This window comes from Anser brachyrhynchus (assembly GCF_964034855.1).
Source record: "Anser brachyrhynchus genome assembly, chromosome: 1".
In the NCBI taxonomy this organism is placed as follows: Eukaryota; Metazoa; Chordata; class Aves; order Anseriformes; family Anatidae; genus Anser; species Anser brachyrhynchus.
The window spans coordinates 91,653,356-91,675,965 of NC_137694.1; the positions used below are offsets into that span (position 1 = coordinate 91,653,356).

General features: G+C 43.6%; 2 protein-coding genes across 4 annotated transcripts; one reads left to right on the top strand and one right to left on the bottom strand.

Annotated features, from left to right (window-relative positions):
* The first annotated feature begins 19 nt into the window (after positions 1 to 19).
* LOC308198948 (uncharacterized protein) lies at positions 20 to 12,324 on the top strand. Of its 2 annotated transcripts, XM_080602240.1 has the most exons (5): positions 50 to 186; positions 1,674 to 1,793; positions 4,766 to 4,815; positions 5,986 to 6,020; positions 9,897 to 12,324. In XM_080602240.1, exons 1-5 carry the CDS (start codon positions 161 to 163, stop codon positions 10,107 to 10,109), a joined length of 444 nt encoding a protein of 147 aa, XP_080458366.1. In that variant the 5' UTR covers positions 50 to 160; the 3' UTR covers positions 10,110 to 12,324. The 2 variants fall into 2 exon arrangements, with proteins under 2 accessions (XP_080458367.1, XP_080458366.1); XM_080602241.1 differs by lacking the exon at positions 1,674 to 1,793 and having other exon boundaries at positions 20 to 186.
* Positions 12,325 to 12,469: 145 nt separating this feature from the next.
* LOC308198789 (TPA-induced transmembrane protein) lies at positions 12,470 to 22,610 on the bottom strand. 2 transcript variants are annotated; one of them, XM_080601816.1, is made up of 7 exons: positions 22,377 to 22,610; positions 21,307 to 21,534; positions 18,099 to 18,222; positions 17,394 to 17,527; positions 16,413 to 16,483; positions 14,419 to 14,618; positions 12,470 to 13,325 (listed from the first exon to the last, which is right to left on the bottom strand). In XM_080601816.1, coding segments are annotated over exons 2-7 (708 nt in total). In that variant the 5' UTR covers positions 21,484 to 21,534; positions 22,377 to 22,610; the 3' UTR covers positions 12,470 to 13,323. The 2 variants fall into 2 exon arrangements, with proteins under 2 accessions (XP_080457942.1, XP_080457943.1); XM_080601817.1 differs by lacking the exon at positions 22,377 to 22,610 and having other exon boundaries at positions 21,307 to 22,368.

Below are 22,610 nucleotides of genomic sequence, written 5' to 3' on the forward strand. Positions count from 1 at the left end.
TTTTTCTTTTTTTTTTGGTGTACAGTATCTGGGTGGGAGAGATAAGGAGCCTGTACAGCCATTGAGCCTCCTTTGGTAACATATCCAGTACAGAAAATTCAGACAGCAGGGAAACCACACCAAAAGCTGGTTACCAAGGGTGCAGAGATCCAGTGGGAGGATGGGAAACTGCCAGCCAAAAACAAGGTAGGTTCGATGCCATTTTGTGTTTAATTGCTAAAGAATAGGGCTAAGAGAGTGATTTCAAAATGGGAGAAAGTAGGAGATACCTGTGATGAAACAACCTTAAGGGACCAGGTAAAGTACCACAAGGAGTCTCTTGATTAAGCAAAAATAATTTAGCAAGCAAGTTAAGATGAATGACGTAGTTCTTAGTATGTCAAAGAGCATTGCCCTGGGCTCTTCTTTACGGAGCTGACCTCCTCCATAGGTCTCAGCACTGAGTGCAATGAGGCAGGGAAGGACTTCACAGGCGGGGAGCACAAGGAGCAGTCCTTGTCAACTGCTCTGGCCTTCCTGGCTGGAAAATCCTATTTAGAAATTCCCCTTAGTTTCATCCATTGCACTGCATCTCGTAAAGACAGCCTTTTACATACACTGCATATAAATAAATTATTTTTATAATGTACATAAATACACGGTATTTATGTGCAGCAGTGGGTATGACTAGATTGTCTCCTAATGAGCTGTGAAGACAGAGGAGGACCCACCCCCATAAAACCAGCTGCCTCAAACCCCCCAGGAAGCAGCTGATAGCCTTTGTCAGGCTAACACAAGCAGCAGATTTGGTCTGGGAAAGCAGTGGCTCATGTGCTGTCTTAGAGCAAGGTGGGATTTCCAAGAATGCCCATCCCCACATGCATAGGCAAAGATGCCTGAAAAGGCAACCCTGCTTGGAGGACTCTTCAACCCAGATGTCCAGCCCCTCTCGCCATTGCCTTGCCGGGTATTCGTGTGTCAGACTTGCTGCTGCTAAAAACTCCCTCAGTTCTCAGCCTGTGCCTTTGCACTTCCAAGGAACAGTCACCAGGGCTCTCTGGTAACATGTCTCCCAGGAAGCACAACCGAAAAACCACTGCGTGGACAGATGATTTCCTTGAAGGCTCATGGAGAGCAAAATCCCCTCTCGGTCCCGCTGTGGTCTCAGTGGATGAAAGAAGAAATCATGCAGCCTCTAAGGACTGTACCCTGACAGCTTACTCAGTCTTCAGGGGGTTGAAACTAGATGATCTTTAAGGTCCTTCTCAACCCAGGCCATTCTGTGATTCTTAAGGGGCTCAGATGAGGCACTCAGGTTGCCACAATTAAACTTTCTGCTCATTTCCAAAGCGAGGGCATCCCTCACTTCCCTGCGGCCAGAGGCCAAGGAATGAATCCTTTAACTGGCTTCGAGGGGAAACAAAGTCCCCAAACCTTGAAGTCCTGCCCTCAGCAGCACTTTGAGTCGAGAATGACAAAGCTCACGTGAAGTTGGTGGGTCCTAACCTGTGCCTGCAGGGTCTCAGCCCCGCGGTCCTGGCTCCCAAACTTGCTGACTCCCCATGTTTTAAGTGCCTGTATCACTTAGGTGGATAGGACTCCTGCTGCTTTTGAAAACATTCCCGACTCCTTTTCAGAAGCAGGAACCAGGACACATTGAACAAGGTGTTCCTAAGGCAGATCTTTCCTGCTAGGTGGTGGTGGGTCCCCGAAGTCCATTTCCCCCACCGAAGGGGAGAAGAGGACAGTCCCCTCCGCAAAAGGTGGCACCTCACCTTCAGAAAGTCCTCTGCAGCAAACTGCTGCCAGAAGAGGTAGGTGGCAAAGTGTTAACGGGCTGCCCTCCTGGGACAGGGGCCATCAGGTGGGGTTGGTTAGCAGCACCCGCTTGCCCTCAGCTTCTCCTAGCGGGTCACTCCTCAGTCACAGCCGCCTGTTTGCTGATAAATCCGTCTCTTTCTGAAAAATCACAGAAGTTCAGAGGGGTGGTTATTTTTTTGTGTTGGTCAGAAAACTCTCCTTCCCGTGCAGTGACTCAGCATCCTGGTACAGCTCTGCTGCGCTGCGCACGTCCAGCCCTGGCTGCACCCCGTCCCCAACCCCATCAGAGCTGGTGCACATCTCCTGGAAGTCTGCCCATCCACGCCACCCCGATCCTGCCTCCCTGGCAGCATGTGGCACTGCTGAAGGGCTGAACCTGCAGCACAGCACTAAGGTCTCCCCGAGGTCTCTCCTGTGGTAGGAGCTAGGCCTCCAAAAATCCTCCCCTTAGCCTTTAGTTCCGCATTCACAGCTTATATTGTTACGAACCCAAATTCCTTAGGAGCCAGGAGCATGCAGTCATGCCACCCAGCTGTCCGCACCTCTGCTGAGTAGCTTCAGCCAGGTCTGGGAAAAAAAATAAAGCGGAGGGGTACCAGCAGATGGTGTTTAGTTTTTGGGGTCTGGCAGTTTTATGTCAGATGTGTTTGGCTTAAGGAACCAGGTAGGAGGAAAACTATTTCTGGACCACAACCTCCTGTTGAGGGAGAGCAAGCTGGATGGAGAGAAGGGCTGCAGTGGCTGCCCACTGAAGTCCTCTCTCCTGAAGGCTCATGCTGTAATGCCCCACCACATCATAGGACCAGAGGAACATCATATTCCTGAAAGCACAGGAGGCTGGCATCACCCCGTTCAAATGTGTGTGCAACCTTATCAGCACCATATGTATACCGAAGCCTGCTGCTTCATCCCATCTCTTCAGAGAGCTTACTTTTTAGTGGCACTTCTATATTTGTCTTGACCACTTCCCCTGTGTGACAGACCCTGGAGCCTGTACAAGAGCTCAGACAGCTTCTCTGCACAGCACAAAGCAAAACTACAAAACCAAAATGAATTCTGTTTTTATTTTAATAACTGAATCACATTTCTTCTGTTTTGAGACCGCTGGCCAGAACTATTTCCCAGCATTTTCATTGATAAAGCAGTATTTATAATTGCTTACAAAACCAAACAAATTAAAAAAAAAAAAAAAAAGCAATGCCCCAAGCCCTTCCAACCACAGACAAGTCAGGGTCTCATTCTCTAACTCAGCACCTGCCTCTAAGGAGGCAGCATGTCTGTATTATGAGCATGGATGATGAGAAACATTTTAAATTCTTAAACCACGTTACTTACTTTCCCACAGTATTTCACATTATTGACTAAATAAGAACTTTTTACGTAAGGGTTGTGCAGCAGTTCACAGGTCTAATTCTCTACAGAAACGTGGTATTTATCCTCTGACCATCCAGGAGAAGATCTATCCAAGCCTGGTGGCCAGTATCACTTCTCCTTCTGAGCAAGAAACTGAAAAATCAGAAGCAAATTGAATATAAACAAGAAACAGATGAATAAATTGATGAGAAAACAAAAACACTTGTATCAAATTCATGATAGCTCAGAGTTACAATATATTCTTGCTATGAATTGTGTGTACTGTAAACATACGTAACACATACATGCACACTTTTATTTAAAAATGTGCCTCATAGGGCTTCTAGGACCAAACTGCATGAAGCCTTCATGCTGGTGTCTCCTACTAAGCTAGAGAAGTTCATGCTCAGTGCAAGCTGTATGAAATCTGAAGACAAACAGGTAGGCCATCTGAAATGAAATAAGATCAGCTTTATCTTTATTCCCAGCTGCATTATGAGAACTAAATTTTCCCCCTGAACGGGAAGTTGGGAGGTTATGCTTACTAATATTTGTGAAACTTCCTGCTGCCCTGATAAGAACACCACTTTTATGTGCAAGAAGAAATTATGTCACGCTAGCTGCTGAGCTTAGGAAGCATAGGAAATAAGTAAGACCTAGGACTCATGTTTATGAAGGAAAGTATCAACAGCAGCAGAGAATGGTGGCATTGCCTATTTACTTCCAGTCCTGGGAAAGAAAAATACACTGCAAATATTCAATTAGAGAGTGACTTATAATTCAAATGAATGACTACACTGGGTGCTTGAGAGCATTTCCTGTCTTAATGTGACTTGGCAGCTTCGTATTCCCTTAGTACATTTTTAGTACGCATGTAAACTTAACACTTTGATATCGATGCCGTATTGTAAAATGTTTGTGAATTACTTTACAGACATTTTACAAGCAAAGGATTGCAAAACATCAGCAATGGTGCATGCTCCCATGAACCCAGCTGTTACAACCAAAAAAAAAAAAAAGGTAACAGAGAAATACAGGCATAATTTGAAGGACTTGAAACATGCCAGATTTTAGTACTTAAACTTATACAAGTTCAACGTTCTGATTGAAACAGCAAAGCTTACTTCAGCTGCCACAGATCAGGTCTCTCAGGGACCGGCCTGGTGCTGCCCTTGCTGTCACCCCTGTGCCTGCAGCCTGTGTTGCACAATCGCCTTCTTCTTGTTCCTTTCGGTTTGTACTGGGACACGCCAGCAGGCAGATTGATGTGAATAACCTGAGGGAGGAAGGGGCCAGTTCTCTCATCTCTCTTCCCCCTGTTTCTTGCTCTCCCATCTATCTGGAGCCGTTTAATACAGGCAAGTCCAGAAAGGCTGATTGCTCCCCAAAACCACAAACTTTGCAGTGCTTAGCACAAACAGCATCACTGTCACTGCTGCAGCCCAGCCACAGGCCTGTGACTTGTGCCTCTCCTCCCATGGGCCACCCCTGCTCCCCCAGCAGGTCCCTGTGCCTCCAAAATGCCGTACAAAGGGCACCTGGGGGTTCGCAGTGGAGAGCGAGGTCCAACCAGGACCAGGCCTAACCCCCTGCACTTGTGTCCCCATTCCAGGTGGAAGATGAGCATCCCTGGGAGGAGAAAGAGGTACTCCAACAAGGAAAGTAAGTAAAGATGTTCCTCCAGCACCCCGGAGGCGGCAGGGCGAGGGAGGGGGCGTGGGGTGCCCTCAGCCACCCAGCAGCACTGCAGCCCCAACCACGGGGTGCTCCCACACGACCGTGCTGCCCCTCTTGGGACTGCACCTAAAAACACAGGGCAGAGAGATGTACTTCAGTTCGGGCAATAAGTTCTCCAGGCTTTACATCTAAACATCTGCCTAGAATCGCACCTCCTTGCGCTTTGGTATTTCATGGCTGAAAGATTACAGACAAACAGGAGAGCTGGGGACTGGGGAAATCAGGTGTTCTGCTAATAAAATAACTTTAGCATATTATATATGTGAACAGGGAAGACTGGTGTAGTAGCTGGAATCACACGCATTCACATGAACCACAGGATCTTGATTTTGGTTTGGACTGTTACCCTTTCTGTCAGGGGTAATGCGACCACGCAGCGATGGTTTAACTTGCAGTACTGCTTTCAGGAGCTGAGTGCTTGCTCACTCGTTAATCATGCACATTAATGATCTTGTGGTAGTACAGTGCTATTTGGCACCACTGCCAGATCCGTACTTGGCAGGTGTAACGTGACACTGAGAGGCTGATGCCTTCCCTCCAGCCAGGTTGCAAAGCAAGAACTCTTCAAGTCCTACTACCTTAGGCAGAGTTGAAAGCTCAGCTCTGAAACTTTGTAGGAGCAAACAATAGCTCAGCCAATTTCCTTGCAAGAACCTGATAAGCACCTAAAAATAAAACTGTGAAAAAGGGTGATGCAAACAACCCCTTGCCACTTAGATGCCCACGGGACAGAGACCAATTTCCCGACAAACCCCGGGCTGCTGAACCAACGAGGTTATTCACCTAGGTTTCATTGTGGTCGATGAGCAGTACAGCACCGTAAGCATGTGTGAAACCAGAGGAAAGATAAATCTTTACCAGCCATCAGATGTCTCTAGCCCTCGGAGGTCAATCCCTTTCCACAACCTGTGCCCCACAAGCTCACAACTTCGCACAGCCTGCAGCCAAGCCTGAGCAAGCCCCGCGCTGCAGAAAGCCCCGCTCCGTCCCCCCCGCAGGGCACACTGCCCACCCACACCTCACTGCTCGCCTTGCCTGGCGTCCTGCAGCCGTGCCGAGGACCCGCAGTCACCTTTTTGCTTCCTCTCTCCCCAGCTCAGACCGACAGCTGCCCGCCGAGCGCTGCCCAGGTAATGACTCAAAGTGGATGCTTTCGTTGCTGTGCCCAGGGGCTGGGCCTGAGACAAGCCCCTGTCTGAAAAACGAGGTACCCACCACCTTCCCTTGTTAGAGACGTAACGCCACCATCGGGGCATTCCCCCGGGAGCCAGAAAAACAGCTCAAGCCTCTGGTCCAAGTAAACCGATGCACGTATGCTGAAAGGGCAGGATGCAGCCCTATCTAGGGCCCCCGTTGGAGAGCATAATGCTGCCTGGGCCCAGTCCCACAGCTCAGGGGCTTGTGCCTCCTCATCCTGCCCTTGGTGAGTGGCCCCAGCCACCAGGCAATGCATGGCCATGGGGATATTCCTCTCTCCTCCCCCTCATTCCCTTCTCCCCTCGGTTGCCTGCTAGCCAGAGCGACCTCTCTTGCCTGCAGCTGAACCAAAATTGGCATGTTCTCCAAAAGAAAAAAAAATAATAGTTTCAGTTTCAGCATGACATCTTTTAATAAAAAGCTGTTTATCTGGACTATTGCCAACGCAATTTAGTAACAAAAGAAGTCTTAGGTTGAAAGACTAAGGGAGATTTAATACTTGGAAAGTTAAAAGGCTTTAGTTAATCTTTCCACTGTAAAAAAAATAGTGATGAATGGCTAAATCACTGCTGGAACAGAATAAGGTTCCTCTCGCCAATGTCTCCCTGCCTCTAGGAAAAAAGCCTCAAAGCACGCACTGTCAAGCTGACCGTTCAGTTTCAGTTTCTTATAAACCAGAAGGGATCAAATGGCTGCACTGTAGGAGAGGGCACACAGGAAGGACTGGCGTGATGCCACATGGCTCGGTCCATCGTGCTTCACCATTCTGGGGTCAGATTCAGGAGCTGTGGTAAGGCACCCTGAGGTAGTTTGAGAGGCAACCGTCCCTTGGTGCAGGCCTACTCATCTGCCCAAATTCAGCGCTCTGGAGGCAAAAGGCAGAGGAGCAGCCTCCTGTCAGCTGAGGCACTTGACTGTCTCATGCACTCATGTTTTGGGGGTCACACACCAGGCTCCGAGCACAGCACCTGTGTACCTGTGGTCTGCTACCTCTGCTAAGAAAACAATCTTGGCAGAGGGTAACTGATGTTGTGCCTTAAACCACCAATCATGACCAATCAATCACCAAAAGCCCGGTGTACTGCAGAGCAAAGCGCTGCCATTTAGCAGCCCACCCTATTTTCATACATTAAAAAAAAAAAAAATGACAACAGTAAAGCAAAAGTTGTTGCCCTGCAGATACGTGGGTGTTTAACAGAAAATTTTAAGAAGGTGGTTGGGAAAGATGACAGAAAAGAGTGTGATTAAATGAGCTCATCATTTGTGCGAACGTGGGGCGAGCTGTGGGGGCAGAGATGAGGAGGGGTGGAACTCTAATGGGGAACCAGCCAAGGAGCTGTCTCGTTTTGAGACTCCGGCCCCAAGTGAAAGCCACAGAGCAAGGTTTAGAGACAGTCTTGGTAGGGTCTTCAGAACAATACGAAAGTAATTTCTTCCCTGTTTAAACTCAGTGTGCAGATAGTGAAAGACTCAAACAAAATCCCAGGAGTCTTCACGCTTGCTCCTCCTGCACCATCAGCGCGTGGGACAAATCACCCCACCTCTGTACTTCGGTCCCCACTGAGAAGAGGTGGGTGACAACAGCCTGTCAAAACACGTAGGCTGGAAGCACTCTAGAAAGTGTAGACACAAGTAAGGCTTGGGTAGCCCAGTGCGTTGGAAAGGACAAGAGGCACCCCAGCCTTCACTTGCTGGGTTTGGAACCAGTTAGTCATGAAAATAAAGAGTCTACCTGTTCTCATTTTGCAGGCACATGAGGAGAAATGCCTGCTGCCCTCCCAGTTCTTTGTAATACTGACTAGGGAAAGGGAGAGCCTGTCCTCTGCAGGTAGATAGGGAAGATAGGGCCTTTTCTTAAGCAAGTCTTTCATGATTCCTTCACTCTTGAAAACTTCTGTAATTTCTGAATTTCAAAAATTCTATAAAGCCTCAACAATAAACTCAGAAATTATTTTTAAAATGCTGTTTCCTGAAGGTCAGGAAATCTTTCACACCAAGCTGAATCCAAATAGGCAACATGCTTCATACAAGCTGGGAAAATCTGAGACAGATTCCACAGAAATGATGTCCTAATGACAATTTCTCACTTCTAGGTTTGAAAAACAAAAGATAACCCCTTGGGTTTATTAGCCCATGAAGCAGAGACCTCTGTTCTGCTTAGAAAACATGAAAGGTAGCTGCAAATGTCAACATGAACTCAGCAACCCCCACTTAAAAGTACTGTTATTACTCCAGACAATAGCAGGTGCCACTATAAAGGCAGTATTTACTCACTGTCTTTATTAACCAATTCAAATCGAGAGCATCAGAGCAAGAAACATTTTAACTTCCGGCCCCAAATACTTTATCAGTTCACGTCACCCCTTTAGATTCCATGAGCCATCCTACACCCTGTTTAGATGCACAGTCACCCAAAGCACATTAGTGAACAAAACGAGGAGGCAAAAGGAGGGATAAGTCTAAACAGAGCTAGGAAGGCATTTACTCATGCAATCTTACCTTCTTCTTTGTTAGTGAATGGTTCTTCCTTCTCCTCCTCCTGTTTTCAAGGAGCTTGTCAGATGAGGGCCACCAGGGGTTGGGCAGCCCACACTGACGTTGCTGCCTTCTGCTCGGCAGGTGCCTGGCTGTATGAGCCATGGTCTCCATCCCCTCCGGGGCAGGCTGGCAGGGGATGGATGAAGGCCTCACGTGTGTTAGGTTTCAGTAAGTCAGTCTGCGTATGTATGGCAAGGTGTCTACAAGCATGAGATGATGGAGAGGGCAAGTTCCCAAGGGGAAGCTCACTGTCTCTGAGCATGTCCCTCTCAGCCCACAGCGCTACTTCTATAGCCTTCAAATGCAGCCAGCTCTGAAGCACAGCTTGCCTCTTCTTCTGCGCATGGTGACAGAGCATGGTGGCTCAAGGGGAGGTAAAACAGATGCTTTGATTTCTATTTCAAATCAAGAGTCAAAAACAGAAATGCTGGAGCTAGAAACCATCCAGGCCAAGGGAGTTAAAAATCTCCTTTAAGTGCTAGGGAGCTGCCAAATCCAGCAGCTAAATGGAGGTGACATCGTTGTGTGTACACGGAATAGTGAGCCCCTCACCCAAGAAAAAGACTTAGAGATTGAGTTTAAGGAGAAGGCTGGGCAGAACATGTTATTCAGATGCCAGGTATGGCCAGACAAGGGTACTGACCTGTTTACATGTAAGCAGCCCCATTTATCCCCTTATCCACCTATATCCACCACGCTTTTTCCTCCACAAATCCCCCTGCTCTCCCCTTCTGGTTCCTCCCGTGAACACCCCATGACAAGCCTAGCACAGGTCACCAGAAGCTCTTCCCCTCACACACCGATTCCCCCAGGCAGCAGCTCCCCCCTGCAACCCGACCAGCCAGGAGAGCTGGAGCTGCTCCCTTTGACACTGTGTGGGTGCCACCCCCGGCCCACGGGGCTGGTGGCTTTCCCGGGACAGCCCTGGGAGCAGCCAGGGACGGGGATGATTGGGGATCCCCCCACCTGTGTGGGGTGATGAACTTTTTGTCACATAACCTACTGGCAGCAGTAACAGCCTCGGGACAAGAGCCAGGCCTTGGCCCGCCAGCCACACAGCACAGGTGCTCCTGGCATGCAGCTACAGCCTACAGAACCAGGGAAATAGCAGGATTTACCAACCCTTCACAATACTATGTGGGTTAACACCACTGCCTGAGCACACAGGCTATGTGGACTGCCAGGTCTGTTCACGTTGCAAGCTTCTTCAGCAAGAGAGTATAACGGTGTTGGAGCTGATCCGTCTTTTTCTCTCTCTCTCCCCCCACTAGGAACATTGTGCCAGAAGAGACTCTATGAATGCCAGTGGGCTTTGGTATTCCACTGTCACCCACAACGTCAAACATGAGTCCTTTGCGACTGACACCAAGAATCAGACAGACTATGATCAGACAGAATATGCAATTGTCAACGTGCCTACGAATAAGCGAAATACCACCTACTCTGAAGAGCACAGTGCATATGATTACGTCCTGATGAACTAGAGAGTGACTCTTTCTGCTCCAAAGAAGGCCTACTCAAATATTCACTTAAATATTTAAGCCAGCCTTCCTAGCCATTTCACCTGTCAACTCTTCAAACAAACCGGAGAGCATCTCTCAAACTACAAAGCTTTAGGACATGTCTGCCAGTCAGTTCAATGAGACAAATCTGTCCATGAAAAGGTGATCACAGGAAGAGGCATGGACAGGGTACAGGGCTCAACAAGTAAAACAAGAGGAATCAGCAGTAACTACCGTTGTAAAGCAGGGTTCCTCTATAGAAAACTAGGTGCTTCTATACTAGAAGAAACTGAGGCTGCACAATTTTTCTGGATAATTACAGTATTTTTAAGGGGTTATAGCAGAACTAACAATGGAAATCTCAAAAATGCAATAATAATTATCCCCTATTTTTTTTTTTTTTTTAATAAATAAAAAGCATAGACTTTGTGTTAGGTGTACTTACTTTTTTTTTCCAAAGTTTCTCTGGCCAGCTTGATATAGACCAGTATATATACCATGATGCAGCGTACGATCTGGACGAAGAACTCATTTCTCAAATTTTCCCCCCTGCCACGCCTTAACATAATACTCCTTGTCTCAGAGTGAAGTCGTAACAAAGTTGGATGCAATAAAAAAAAAAAAGGCAAGAAACTGCATACAAAACAACAACAAAGTCCACTCACTGCAAACGACTGCCACCTAGAAGACCATGAAACCTACAATGACCCCTGCGATGCACAGGTGGTAACTGCACAGCTCTCAGTGGAGAAACCTTCTCCACTCAACGCTTTCAGCTCATTTCTGCTGGAGTCTCGAGTTTGGCTCTCCACAATGCCAGAACATAACCTCCCCATAGCCCATCAACCTGCTGCAAACAGAATTTTTGGACGTGCACGTAGGTCTGAAGCTGGTTATTCAACTGTTCACCAGAGCTCATGAAATGATTATGTGCCCGTGTTCTTCCTTAAATATTTTTTTTCTGTATTTTTATATTAAAACAATTTGAAAGAAAACATTGAGCGGTTTTCCTGATTTTAAATATCCCCTTATATCTGATCTCTGGCTGCAGCCCTAGCTTTATAGCATGGCTCCTTTGCACATCCCACCTGCAGTTTCTGTGCCAGAGGGTCCCACAAAGCAAGTGGTTGCACACAGCAGAGGACGGATGTTGCAAGCATGGTGTAGGCACTGCTGCAGTGACAGGCAGCTGAATCTGCCCAGAATTCGTGCTTTGCTACACAGGCTGCCTACCATGGGATTTTAAAGGGCTGGCTGTACAGTCCACAAGCTGAATTACCGGAAAAATCTTTATTTTATTTTTTGAACCATAGCTCAGTTTCCTCAGTGATCTCCATGTCATCCACGCTCCTATTAAAATGAACATTATGCATTCTCAAATTACCTAAACAGATAAAATATGTTCTCACACTGCACTGACCCTAATGGATGAAGTCATAATTATTTTATCTGGCTATCTTCTTTTACATTATCAATTTACCTCAAAGATATAAAAACAGATATGACTGCCTTTTTTGGACATTTCCTTCAATTAGATTTCAAAGCATGGGTGGAGATGGACTGTAAAGTCAAATGTTTTCTGTTTAAAACAAATGTATAGAAACTATAGTATTAACTATATAATCATAGTGTTTCATCAGATGAGAACTGAGGCATGAAAAGAAATTATGGTTTTTATAGTCACTGCTACTTCTTACAAATTAAGATGTGGTCAGAATTAGTCACAAAAGACAGCCACGTGATACTGTAATTTGGTCTAGACTGTTTCAAAAGCTCTCTTAAAATTCAGGCAACAACAAACGTGGTTTTGAGTGTATGTCTTTGTCAGAGAGGCGATTCATACTACTCTCAGCATTTAGAATTCCCATTGTTATTTTTCAACTCAAACTGCTGAAAGACAGGAGCTGCTGAAGAATAAAAACAATCACTTTAAGAGTAAAAATAAATAATTTAATGTACAATATAGTCATCAGATTCCTTAAATAAACATTAGAAAAAAACAATTCATCGTATTTCTCACAGTACAAAAAGTTTCTAAAAATAATTTTTCCTATACAACATTAACATTTATACAGGCTACAAACGTTTCTAAGTGAGAAGAAGTTACACTTCACTAACATGGTAGTGAAGCTTTCACGTTCCCCAAAAAATTAATGCTTAATTTTTAGTTTTAATCTTATAACCAGTTACTGGCTGTAACTTTCATGCCACACTGGCCTACATGATCTGCTTCAGCACCTTTTTCTTGGCATTGGTCTGTCCCATATGCTTTATTGTCAACAACTGTTTGCTGCCTTATTAAGGCAAGAATTTTGCATTTGTTCATTCCTTTTTTTCCCCCACCACCACTGCCAGGGCAGGGGGTATTAGAAGGGTGTAGACCCGTTTTCCTTTGAATTTAGAGATGTGGGTCTAATAGGTGTCTTTTCACAAGCACCAATAGCCAATTACTGAAGTACACAGCTAATTTGACCCTTGAAAGATTCCTGCAGCATTCAGATGCATTAGTGAACAAGTCATGTTTCTTCCCGATGTTTCTTCCTTCTTCATTTTTATTTCACATTACAGAAGAGGAAAAACAGTGCTGATGAGACCTTCTCTAGGAAGAGTATAGGATGAACAAGAGAATGACGAGAGTTCCAGCTTACTTAAGAAGGAAGTGCAAAGGTTTTGCATATAATTAAAGAAAACAGAAAGGATATTTAAGTTATAAGGTTGTTTTGAGAGGGAAGAACACTGGGGAGGATATTGCAGATGAAGTTGATGGGGGAAAAAAAGTAAAAGACATGAGCATGGGTGAACGTGAAAATTAAGGATGAAGTTGTACAGATAATTTTGCATAAGCCAAGAGCAAAAGAGGAGACACACAGGACTGTTTTTAAAGCTCGAGCAGGGAATCTAGATTTCATCATAAGACAAATTAGAGTTTTCCAAGTCAGTAGAGCACTTTATCAAGCAAGGTATATGATTTTCACAAGACTGAAATGGGTTACTCATAAGTCAGGACAAAAATGAAGAAGGAGGTAGCAACGTTCTAGGAGTACAATACTGTTAGCAATACACCACATTTTCATTTGAAGAAAACCATCTTTAGAAGTGTTTCAACCTAACGAATAGCCCCCTAACCTGGGATTACTAACAGACAGTAGAAGCCCATCTCTTCTAGAAGGTGAGAAAGATGAGGGGTCCATTATTTCTCTGAAAGTAAAAACAGTACATTATTAACAATAAAATGAAACCTTAATATTTCAGAATATTCTTTCCTGATCTTTTTGGATTTTTTTCTATGAATGCTGCCAATATATAAGGAAAAAAAACAATATTGATATTTAGAACTTTTGACTCGTTAATCTCTTGTCCCTTGTTAAGAGTACCAAGGACGTAAAATACAAGTTAAGCACAAATCTTACTTATATATATTGTACTGTGAAGTGTTAGCCTAGGATCATAGGATATCCTGAGTTGGGAGGGACCCACAAGGATCACTGAATCCAACTTTTGACTCCACACAGGAGTGCTTACAAATTAGACCCTATGTCTGAGAGCATTGTCTGAACGTTTTTTGAACTCCAGCAGGCTTGGTTCTGTGATCACTTCAAGGATTATTCTGAAGGCACTTAGCTGTGGAGCTCAGTAAACTGGAGGAGGGGGAAAAGGGGGGAAGCAGCTCCATGCATTGTTTTCAGCGAAACTTCAAAGCTCATATAGCTTTTATACTGACATTTCCATCAAGACAAGCTTAAATGTACTGGAATCACTACCTAGTCACAAGAAAACCTGGAGATGTGAACATTTGGTTCGTTTAAAAGGTATCTTGGTGCATAATAAATTTTCTCAAAAAACTCTGAAAAGATAAAAATTAGGAGGCTTTTTCATCCTTGACTGTGAAAACATCAGAAACTCACTCCCTAATTACACAGCCTTTTCACTTGGATTTAAATTGGTGAGGAAAAATAATTTTAATTATTTTGCTCCCTATTATGGTACACATACACGAGGAGATTTTCTTTTTAACTGTATGCATTAAATCTGGGGATCTGAAAAGTCTGGTTGGACTCTGTAGCTCAGCATTATCATCACTACTCAATCACTCATCACAGGACCAAATAAAGAATTCCAGGTTATAAGTTAAGTATAACCAGACTTTCTTGAAACCTAAATATTTAACATTTTTTTTAATAGAGTTGTGCAAAACATGAACTAGTAAATCTCAACCTCTTCCCAGAAAAATTTTCCTTTTTTCCTCCCTCCTTTTCCTAGAGAAATAGTTCCTGTAACACACACCACTTACATGTTGATGTGAGAGAAGCTGGGTCAAGCTTTAACGTGTTACATTCAGATGTCCCAGGATAAAAAGTATCTTCTTCATCATAAACATTCTGACGTAGAATGTTTCTTATAAAATCTGGGTCCATTAAATGTTCCATAAACCCCGCTGCTGATGGCGGTACAGAGAACTCCAGCTGGTAAAATACAGTGGAGCTTTCATTGCTGAAAAACAAAGTCACCACTGAATCTTTCCTTTTTTTTGAGACTGACTTTTCACAAAGTTGGCATGGATTATTTATTTTTTAATTTGCTCTAAAGAAAAGCATCAAGAAAGGAAAGAAAAGAAAAACCTGCCATCAAATATTCTAGTTTCATTTTTCCTCTCTCTTCTCAGAGCAACTCTTGATGTTAACAGAAACTAGGCACATTACCCGAGACATGTTTTCAAATGCACAAAGGGCAATTAGGCATGTGAGGGTGAGGTTTTCAGCACTCATGCCTAACAAGTACATAAGGGTAGAGGTGCTGCAACATCTTGCACATAGCTTAGCTGAGAACCTGCAGAAAGATTTGCTCTCCTGATAGCAGTACCTGGCACAACCCAGCTGTGTTCCTAACCCAAGCTGTGGAGTGGATTAACCAAACCACTGAACCGGAGTCCGTCTCTGGAGATTTCAATATTTGTGATCTACCAAACCCACAATGTACAATGAGACAGCTACATTTTATACAAACAGAATTCAAAGCATCAAAAAATAAGTTGGGTGGTGGAGAGAAAAAGGCGGAGAGACAGATCAGCTAGTCAGTACATACAAAATGCAACAGATTTGTACTTGGTCTAAATCATGATTTATACCTGAAAGGCTAAAGAGCTGCAACTCGCTCCTTGAGCACAGCCGGTGTGCCCAAGGCTGATGGCGCACATTCCCCAGAGTGCCCTCAGGTCTGCCTCTTGCTCCAGGAGGCTCTTCCTCCACCCTTTCTCTCTCAAGGATCTTAGGCTTTTGCTAATCTACTTCCCAAGTTTTTCTCATGTTGTCTTAATCCACTTGTAACGTTGCTTTTTCAGAAATCCTTCATGAGTCCTTTCCGACTGCCCTTGCCAATCTGCTACATCTCCATGACAGGACCACACTACAGCTGATCTTTCCAGCCCACTTCTCCTGCTGATTCTCAGTCTCACTCCTATTTCAGGACTATGTTATCTTCATAGCTTGAAACATTTATGTCCCAAACACAGTGAACTCCTTAGCCCTCCTTCAGTGCCAGTTTCTGCTGACAGTAACATCTCCCCTGTATTCCAGCTTGAAATTTTCTTCTGCCTCTGCAAGGCAGGTCTGGATGCTTTTCTCCTTTCCCCCACACTACTCCCCAGGGCCCATCAGCCTTTGGTGGCTGAGTTTCTCCTTTGTGTGTACCCAGCCATTGCAGGGACCAGCCTACCCTCCGTTATGCTGCCTGCTCTGCCTCTTGCTCCTGCTCCACCAGGCTCTCTAACATGCTGCTGCTTTGAGATTTGCTCCCATTGCCCAAAATAAAATGTGGGGGGAAAATGGTCCAAACAAAGCAGGAATGTGATACTATTGTTTTGGCTCTCACTGATGCTCTTGTTGCCTTTAGCTTTTAGGGGGAACAAAGAAGTTCTTCCTTTCCATAGGCCCTGTTGTATTTATTTAAGGTTATTTAACCCACATTGTTCTCAGGTGGTCCCAGTAGCTCATTTTCTTCTTAAAACATTTTCTTGAATAAGCTTACTAAGGCCTTCACTTGGGACCAAAGACAACAAAGGAGATACTAAACAGCAACAAAATGCTGTTGTCATTGTATATTAGCAGCACTTGCCCTTTACATCAGAGAATCCTTCAACCAGTTTCCACTACCTATATTTGTTACTCTCCCCCAAGCATCTTATTTTTCATAGTGCATATTTTTCATTGTGCATATTTATATAGGCACACGTATGTCTCATCAAAAGTTTGTAAATTTGTGATAATTTTGGCGATAGAAATTGCTTACCTGTAATGAACCACTTGAGCTGACCTAAAGTAGCGTCCTAGAGCTGGAGAGGAACTGTAGACATCTGTTAACTTGTAGAGAAAAAAAAAAGTAAAGAAGAAAAAAATATATTTCTTCCATTCACTCTCTCTCTTCCCCATAAAAGAAAGGACAACAAATCATTCTTAAAAAGGCATTTTAAGGGGCATAAACACAGGTGCTGAAAGTCACTTATCAGCACAGGAAAAAAATACACATTCTCTTTAAGCTTGACAGACAAGTTAATCTGTGTGTTTGAATGATTACTATATTACCTTAACATACTGGAAGGCATTCAGGGTGAACTAAAAGTATGTGCTCAGGTTGCCCTGTGCAATTTATGTTGTTTGGCTTGGGTTTTTATTAGTGGCAAGAAGCCATTCTATTCTTACTTGGTAGAGGGAAAGATGTCTCTACTGAGACTCCCTTCACACAGTAAGTCTAAATCAGTACTGCCATGCCTGCTGAGCTTACTTCATCCGCAACAAGGAGCGGTGATGGCTCAATGGAAATGGCAGCTATAAACCAAGACTGACATCATGTACTTAGAGGGGAACACAAAACAAAAGCCTTTTAATTGGCATTGGGCTAGAAGTCCTCCACAGATCCCTCCTAAATTAAATCATTCAATGGCTCAATGATAAAGGTGAAAGCTATGTCCCAGTTATTACTCAAATGTAGGGGGTATATATATATATATACATATATTTTCATAAAAGTGTTGTTGTTTTTTCTCCTTCCCTGGATCAATGCAACTGCTCGTGTGCTTAAAATCATCAATTGCTTTGCTTGGATCAGGACTTAAAATTGTACGACAAAAAATACAACTCAGAATTTAGTAAATTACATGGACTTGCAAATGACTGAGTTGCTACACAGAACAACAGGAATTTCTTTAAAGGAAAACACTGAATCTATGTAACAAGATGAATCAAGTCGGCCAAGAACAGCGTCAACACGTACCTTCTTAGTAATGTCATCAGCAAAAAGGTGTGGAAGACCACACATTAACTTGAACTTTCCAGAAAAATTGTAATAATTTCCACTATGTAGTAGTGCATCAGCATCCCAATAGTCATCCTCATCTGTGTAAACATCTAATATTCAAAAGAAAATGGGAAGAGTAGGAAAAGTTCCAGTTAGCAGAAGTATTGGGAAAACAAAATGAAACAACAACCCTTTGGCTTTCTCCAGGGTGGCTTTCTCACAGACTTCCTAGGTAAGGATTGTCTGGGAGTAACAGAAAAGTGGGAGTCATCTGAAGAAAAGCAACAGCGCACAGAGGTCAATATCCCACCCCCTCAGTGAGGGTCTGCTGCTCTGGGAGCCTGGCAGACAGTGATACCGCGCAGGGAGAGATGAGCAATCCATTGCACTTGCTGAGGTGTTACAAGCATCATTTATTTGCACCCTCATTCTTTTTTAGGAACATTTTCTCACTCAGCTACAAGAATTGCCATCTGATCAGGATACAGGTTACCGGTTGCCTGCAAAACTAAAAGCCTTCACATCCACTACTCAACACACCACCTTCTGCAGCCGGCATCCCAGTCTCCTCAGCAGTTTACAGAAAGAGTTTAAAGGATGCTACTGTTCAATACGTGTTTTTGTTAGATTGTACATATTGTACACTCTTATTAGAAGATGAACCAAGAGTAAGATACTTACTAGAATATAGAACTAGGCTGATGAGAATGACCAGGAACAATACTACAAAAACTGTAGTTAAAACCATCCATAGTTTACACTTCCAAAAAATGACTTTCCCACATGATTTCCAGTGATCTCTCTCCTAGATACAAAAAAAAGAAAGAGAATGGTGATTTATAAAATAAGGTGGGAAAAAATATTTAAGAATGCCTCTACTGTCACATTTAGAAACACAAAAAACAACACATAAATGAGAGAATTTCTCATTGACAAGCAATGCTCTATTTCAAGGGTTCCCACCCTTGAGTACTGCCACAGTGGGAAAGTAAACACGCAGAAGGCAAAGGACATTCAAAGGCAGTCTATTACTGAAGAGATGTAGCATTTCCCATTTGCACAGTCTTCAACTCTTGAATTGCCTAGAAAGCTGAGGTGCTACAAAGGTGCTTTCATTGCCTTTTTTTTTTTTCCTTTAACTGCATCAATTTGATTTGCTTGTACCACAAGCTGTCTGTTTAAAGTCTGCCATCTCTCCCAGACAGAAATGTGTCTGGAACAACTTCCAGAATCATTCACCTCTATGATGTCAATGATATCAGCCTGCGTAGATCCTGGATGCCAGCAACCAAAGCAAATGGACCACTATTTATTAGATATTGTTGCATTAAAGACCACGAGAGTAATTAGGACTTTTTCAGCTAACTGCATTTTTCTTCAGAAGACTGAATACTGGAAGGCTATTGAGTAAATTTAACATAGTTTACTACAAAGTTTACTACAAATCTCACCTGTTCTATATGACAAGGAAATACAAGGAATCTCACCTGTTCTATATGACAAGGAAGTAATCTTCAAAAAATATGTGTATGCATGCATGTTCATGTAGGAGAGAAAAGACAATACCACCTTTCATTTAACTTTTAATATGATTTAAATATGATTTAAGATTTGAGGTTATTAGTTAGCCCAGCATTACTAATATTTAAAAAAAAAGCCTTAGGTGACATAGTAAAACAAATGATTTCTTTAAAACAACTAATAAGATAACAAAAATAAGATAAAAACAACTAATTTCTTCCACAGACAGAAGATTGAATGAAGTACAAGAATGCATAAGGAAGTAGACCACGTTGCTTTTTTAATTCATCATCCTCCCCACCCACTGTAAACCCAGCTGTAAACTCCATGTCCTTTTTGACTTCAGTACCAGGTGAGGAAAATCACATGCTGTGGGTAGTCTGGGACATGCACGTGCAGGTAGGCAGGAACCAGCTGCTAGCTGGAGGCAATAATCCAGGTTACTTTCCTTTACCTTTTGAACTTTTCAAGAACCTAGCATAATAGAAAACTTTTCACTGCGTTTAACTGACATCCACCAGCTGGCTTAAAGCTTCTTGGGGAGTAGCAGTTGCACAGGGAAAGCGAAGAAACACCCACAGAAAGAGTTTACACGAGTCATTTCTCCAGGAGCAGAGGGCAAACTAATAGAAAGTGTCCTCTACTGACATCCCTGCAATGGGGAACTTCCTTTTGTGAAGAATGAAGGGCAGCAAGGTTAAAACATTTTCCCTCACACCATGCATTCAAGTGATCATTTATATTTAACAGGTGGGTTATTTTATATATATATATATATACACACATATATATATAATGCATTAGAAGAATGAACCTTCAGTTTAATACCTGACACTGGCATATCACTTTTTGAAAAAAAACAAAACAACAACAAAGAAACAGTAACTACTGTCTAGAGTATAATTATGAAATTTGCTTTGTTCTCTCAGTTATAAATATTATAGACAGTTACACATATTCCACGTTTTCAGACTATCACAGAAGTGTAATTGCTAATCAAGCATAGTAAACTGGGATGATCTTGAGCAAACATTCAGCTCTGCAACTATTCCTCACCGGTTGGGCCAACACCCTCTGGACATTGCCCATATAACATCACAAGAGCACCAGGAAGGGGCGACAGAGAAAATCTCTCCCCAATGGGCAGAGCAGTAGTGATTAATTTGCTGGCCGAGCAGGAAGAAGAGTATAATAATTTTTCAGCAGTCCCTATAGGATAGGAAGCCAAACACCAGAATCAGCAGAAACAGAGCCCAAACGATAATTCACAGTTCTGGGAAGGGGAAGGCTGAACTGAAACTCAAGGGTAAAGTTTCTCAAGGCAGCTCAGCTGATCTAGCTCCCCCCTATCTCTCCTCCACCCTTTCTCCTGTTCCTCTTTGAACCACCCTAGAATTTGTCTGACCCTGCAGCAAGCTGATACAACTCACAACAGAAGAGAAGTAACTGGCCCCCCGTATAGCATAGGAAATAGGGCTTTTGCCTGTTTAATGGGATAGATCAGCTCACTGAGATGATGAGTGGGGCTTACACGAGGAAGCAGGCACTGTTGCTTGCCCAGGAGGAGGAAGGCAGAGATGGCATGACTAATGCTGCTGGGCTCCCAGGTGGGCTTGGCCATCCCGGAAGATCTGCCCCCACATAAAAGCGGGAATATTCCTTTTTCTGCCACAGATTTTCCCTCTGCTCTTGGGTGAGTAATGAAAAATCTTTGTACCACAGCCACCCATGAGTAAATACTACTCTTCCGTCAGCTCTACACTATCCCATAGCTTTAAGCTAAATGCTAGGTGCTGACTGCCTCAGGATTTACATGCTGGTCTTAACTGAGGCTTTGGGGCACTTTAGTCATACACGTTCCTGACTGTTAGCAACTACAAATTGCTCAAAGATAAACAGATGGACAATCCAGCACGCTTTACAAAGTTTGCTGCAAGACATCCTATTCTTGTTTTGGCAGTGCCATTTTCTGATCAATTTGTTCTTAAAGAAAGACTGGTTTTAATATGCATTTCACTATTTCTTCTTTCTAGTTTTGAGCCTAATCCTGCTGGCAGCACATGAAAAGAGAAAGCAAAACTTAGTATACCAAGTACAATTTTTATTTGTTAAACTAAAGTTCACAAACAGCCAGCACCAAAAAATAACAGTGTTCAAAATCTGACTCCAACATTAGAAATCTTCATTAAACAAAATAAAATAAATACACTTAACATGCTTTTAGCCTTTACTTTCACGTGAGCGCTCTTTCCCCCTCCCTCAAACAAATCAATCCCTACAAGATGTTCCTGCAAAGTGTCACTTCTCTTACTGTTTGGTATTTCCCCAAGAGCTCCACAAGCATCAAATGAGCAACTGAAATTCCTACCTTGCTCATCGCAGCTGCTGGAGAATTTAGAGGCTTCTTGTGATCGACTTCGCTTTCTTCCCCATTAACTTGTTGTAATTCAATAACTTCGTGCTCCTGATCAGAGCTTTGCCTTTTCATAGCTTCAGTCTCAGTACGAGAACCTCTGTCTATGAAGCAAGCACGGAGCCAACTCATTTCCTTCTGGTTTCAGCTGCAGTTACGGCCAGCGGCAGTTCTGGTATGAAGCTGGAGATGGTAACAGTGAGAGAGCTGGGACAGTTTTCACAGGAGTGATGTCAAAACATTGATAAGTAAGGGGAAATCCTTGGAAAGGCAAATATCATCTGAACAAGCCACATAGGAAAGGGAGGGCGAGGAAGCATCAATTCGCCTGTCTCTCAAACTTCAGCCCTCAGCTGTGCAACACCAGGCTTTCCAGTTTGTCTGCTTTACCGTGCCAGCCTTTGACAAGTACAAGCAGGTGACTAAACCTTCAGCAATGCTGCCACTTGCTGAGGTGGTTTTGAAAGTAACTGGATTGCTATTCCTGCTGCTTTCAGCTGAAACAGTAAAATGCTTCTGCTGCTATCGGCACAGATAAACAAACAGATGTGTTTCGCGACAGTATAAACCAAGTAAAGGATCACATTGCTTGTGGTTCAGTTGGGATCTGAAGGGAACTTATAATTTCCATCAGTGCTTCTAATTTTAGTCTCCCACTATAGTCTATTAAGAACTGAATGCTGCTGACTTTTGTGCTGGCAATTTGCTCTCTCTAGCTATTCTGTAGTCTGAAATCATGCCTGGTGCTAAAGAAGCATTTATATGTCTATTCACATACTATGAAGCGGAAATCTGAATAGTCACTTCCATGTAAAAAGGAACAAATCTGAAGAGAGAGGTGGGTGACCTTCAATTTTATCCCATGTTCTCCAGGGTACACTTTCATAAAGCAAACCATCCTGTGAATTGAGATCTGATCTGCACTAGATTGCCACATGAACTCTCCCATGCTACATGAGTCACACAACAGCTTACTGCTGCCGGGGGCTGACTTATCCCCTCCCTCCCAGTATCCTTTATCCTACCTCTCATTTCTCTTGTTCTAACTCCATCCTTGGGTTTCTCCTTCCTCCCCACAGAGCACTTCTTTTAATCCTCTGGATCAAAAGGGTTGGGCCAGTAACTGCACTCCTGTTCATTCTCTTGCCTCAGAAGAGAGGACAGGGAAAAAGAAGCATTAAGAAGGGAACAAAGCCTCCTTCTCCAACTCTCTCCTCTGCTGTATGAACACCCACTCACAGCACTGCTCCTTCTTTTCC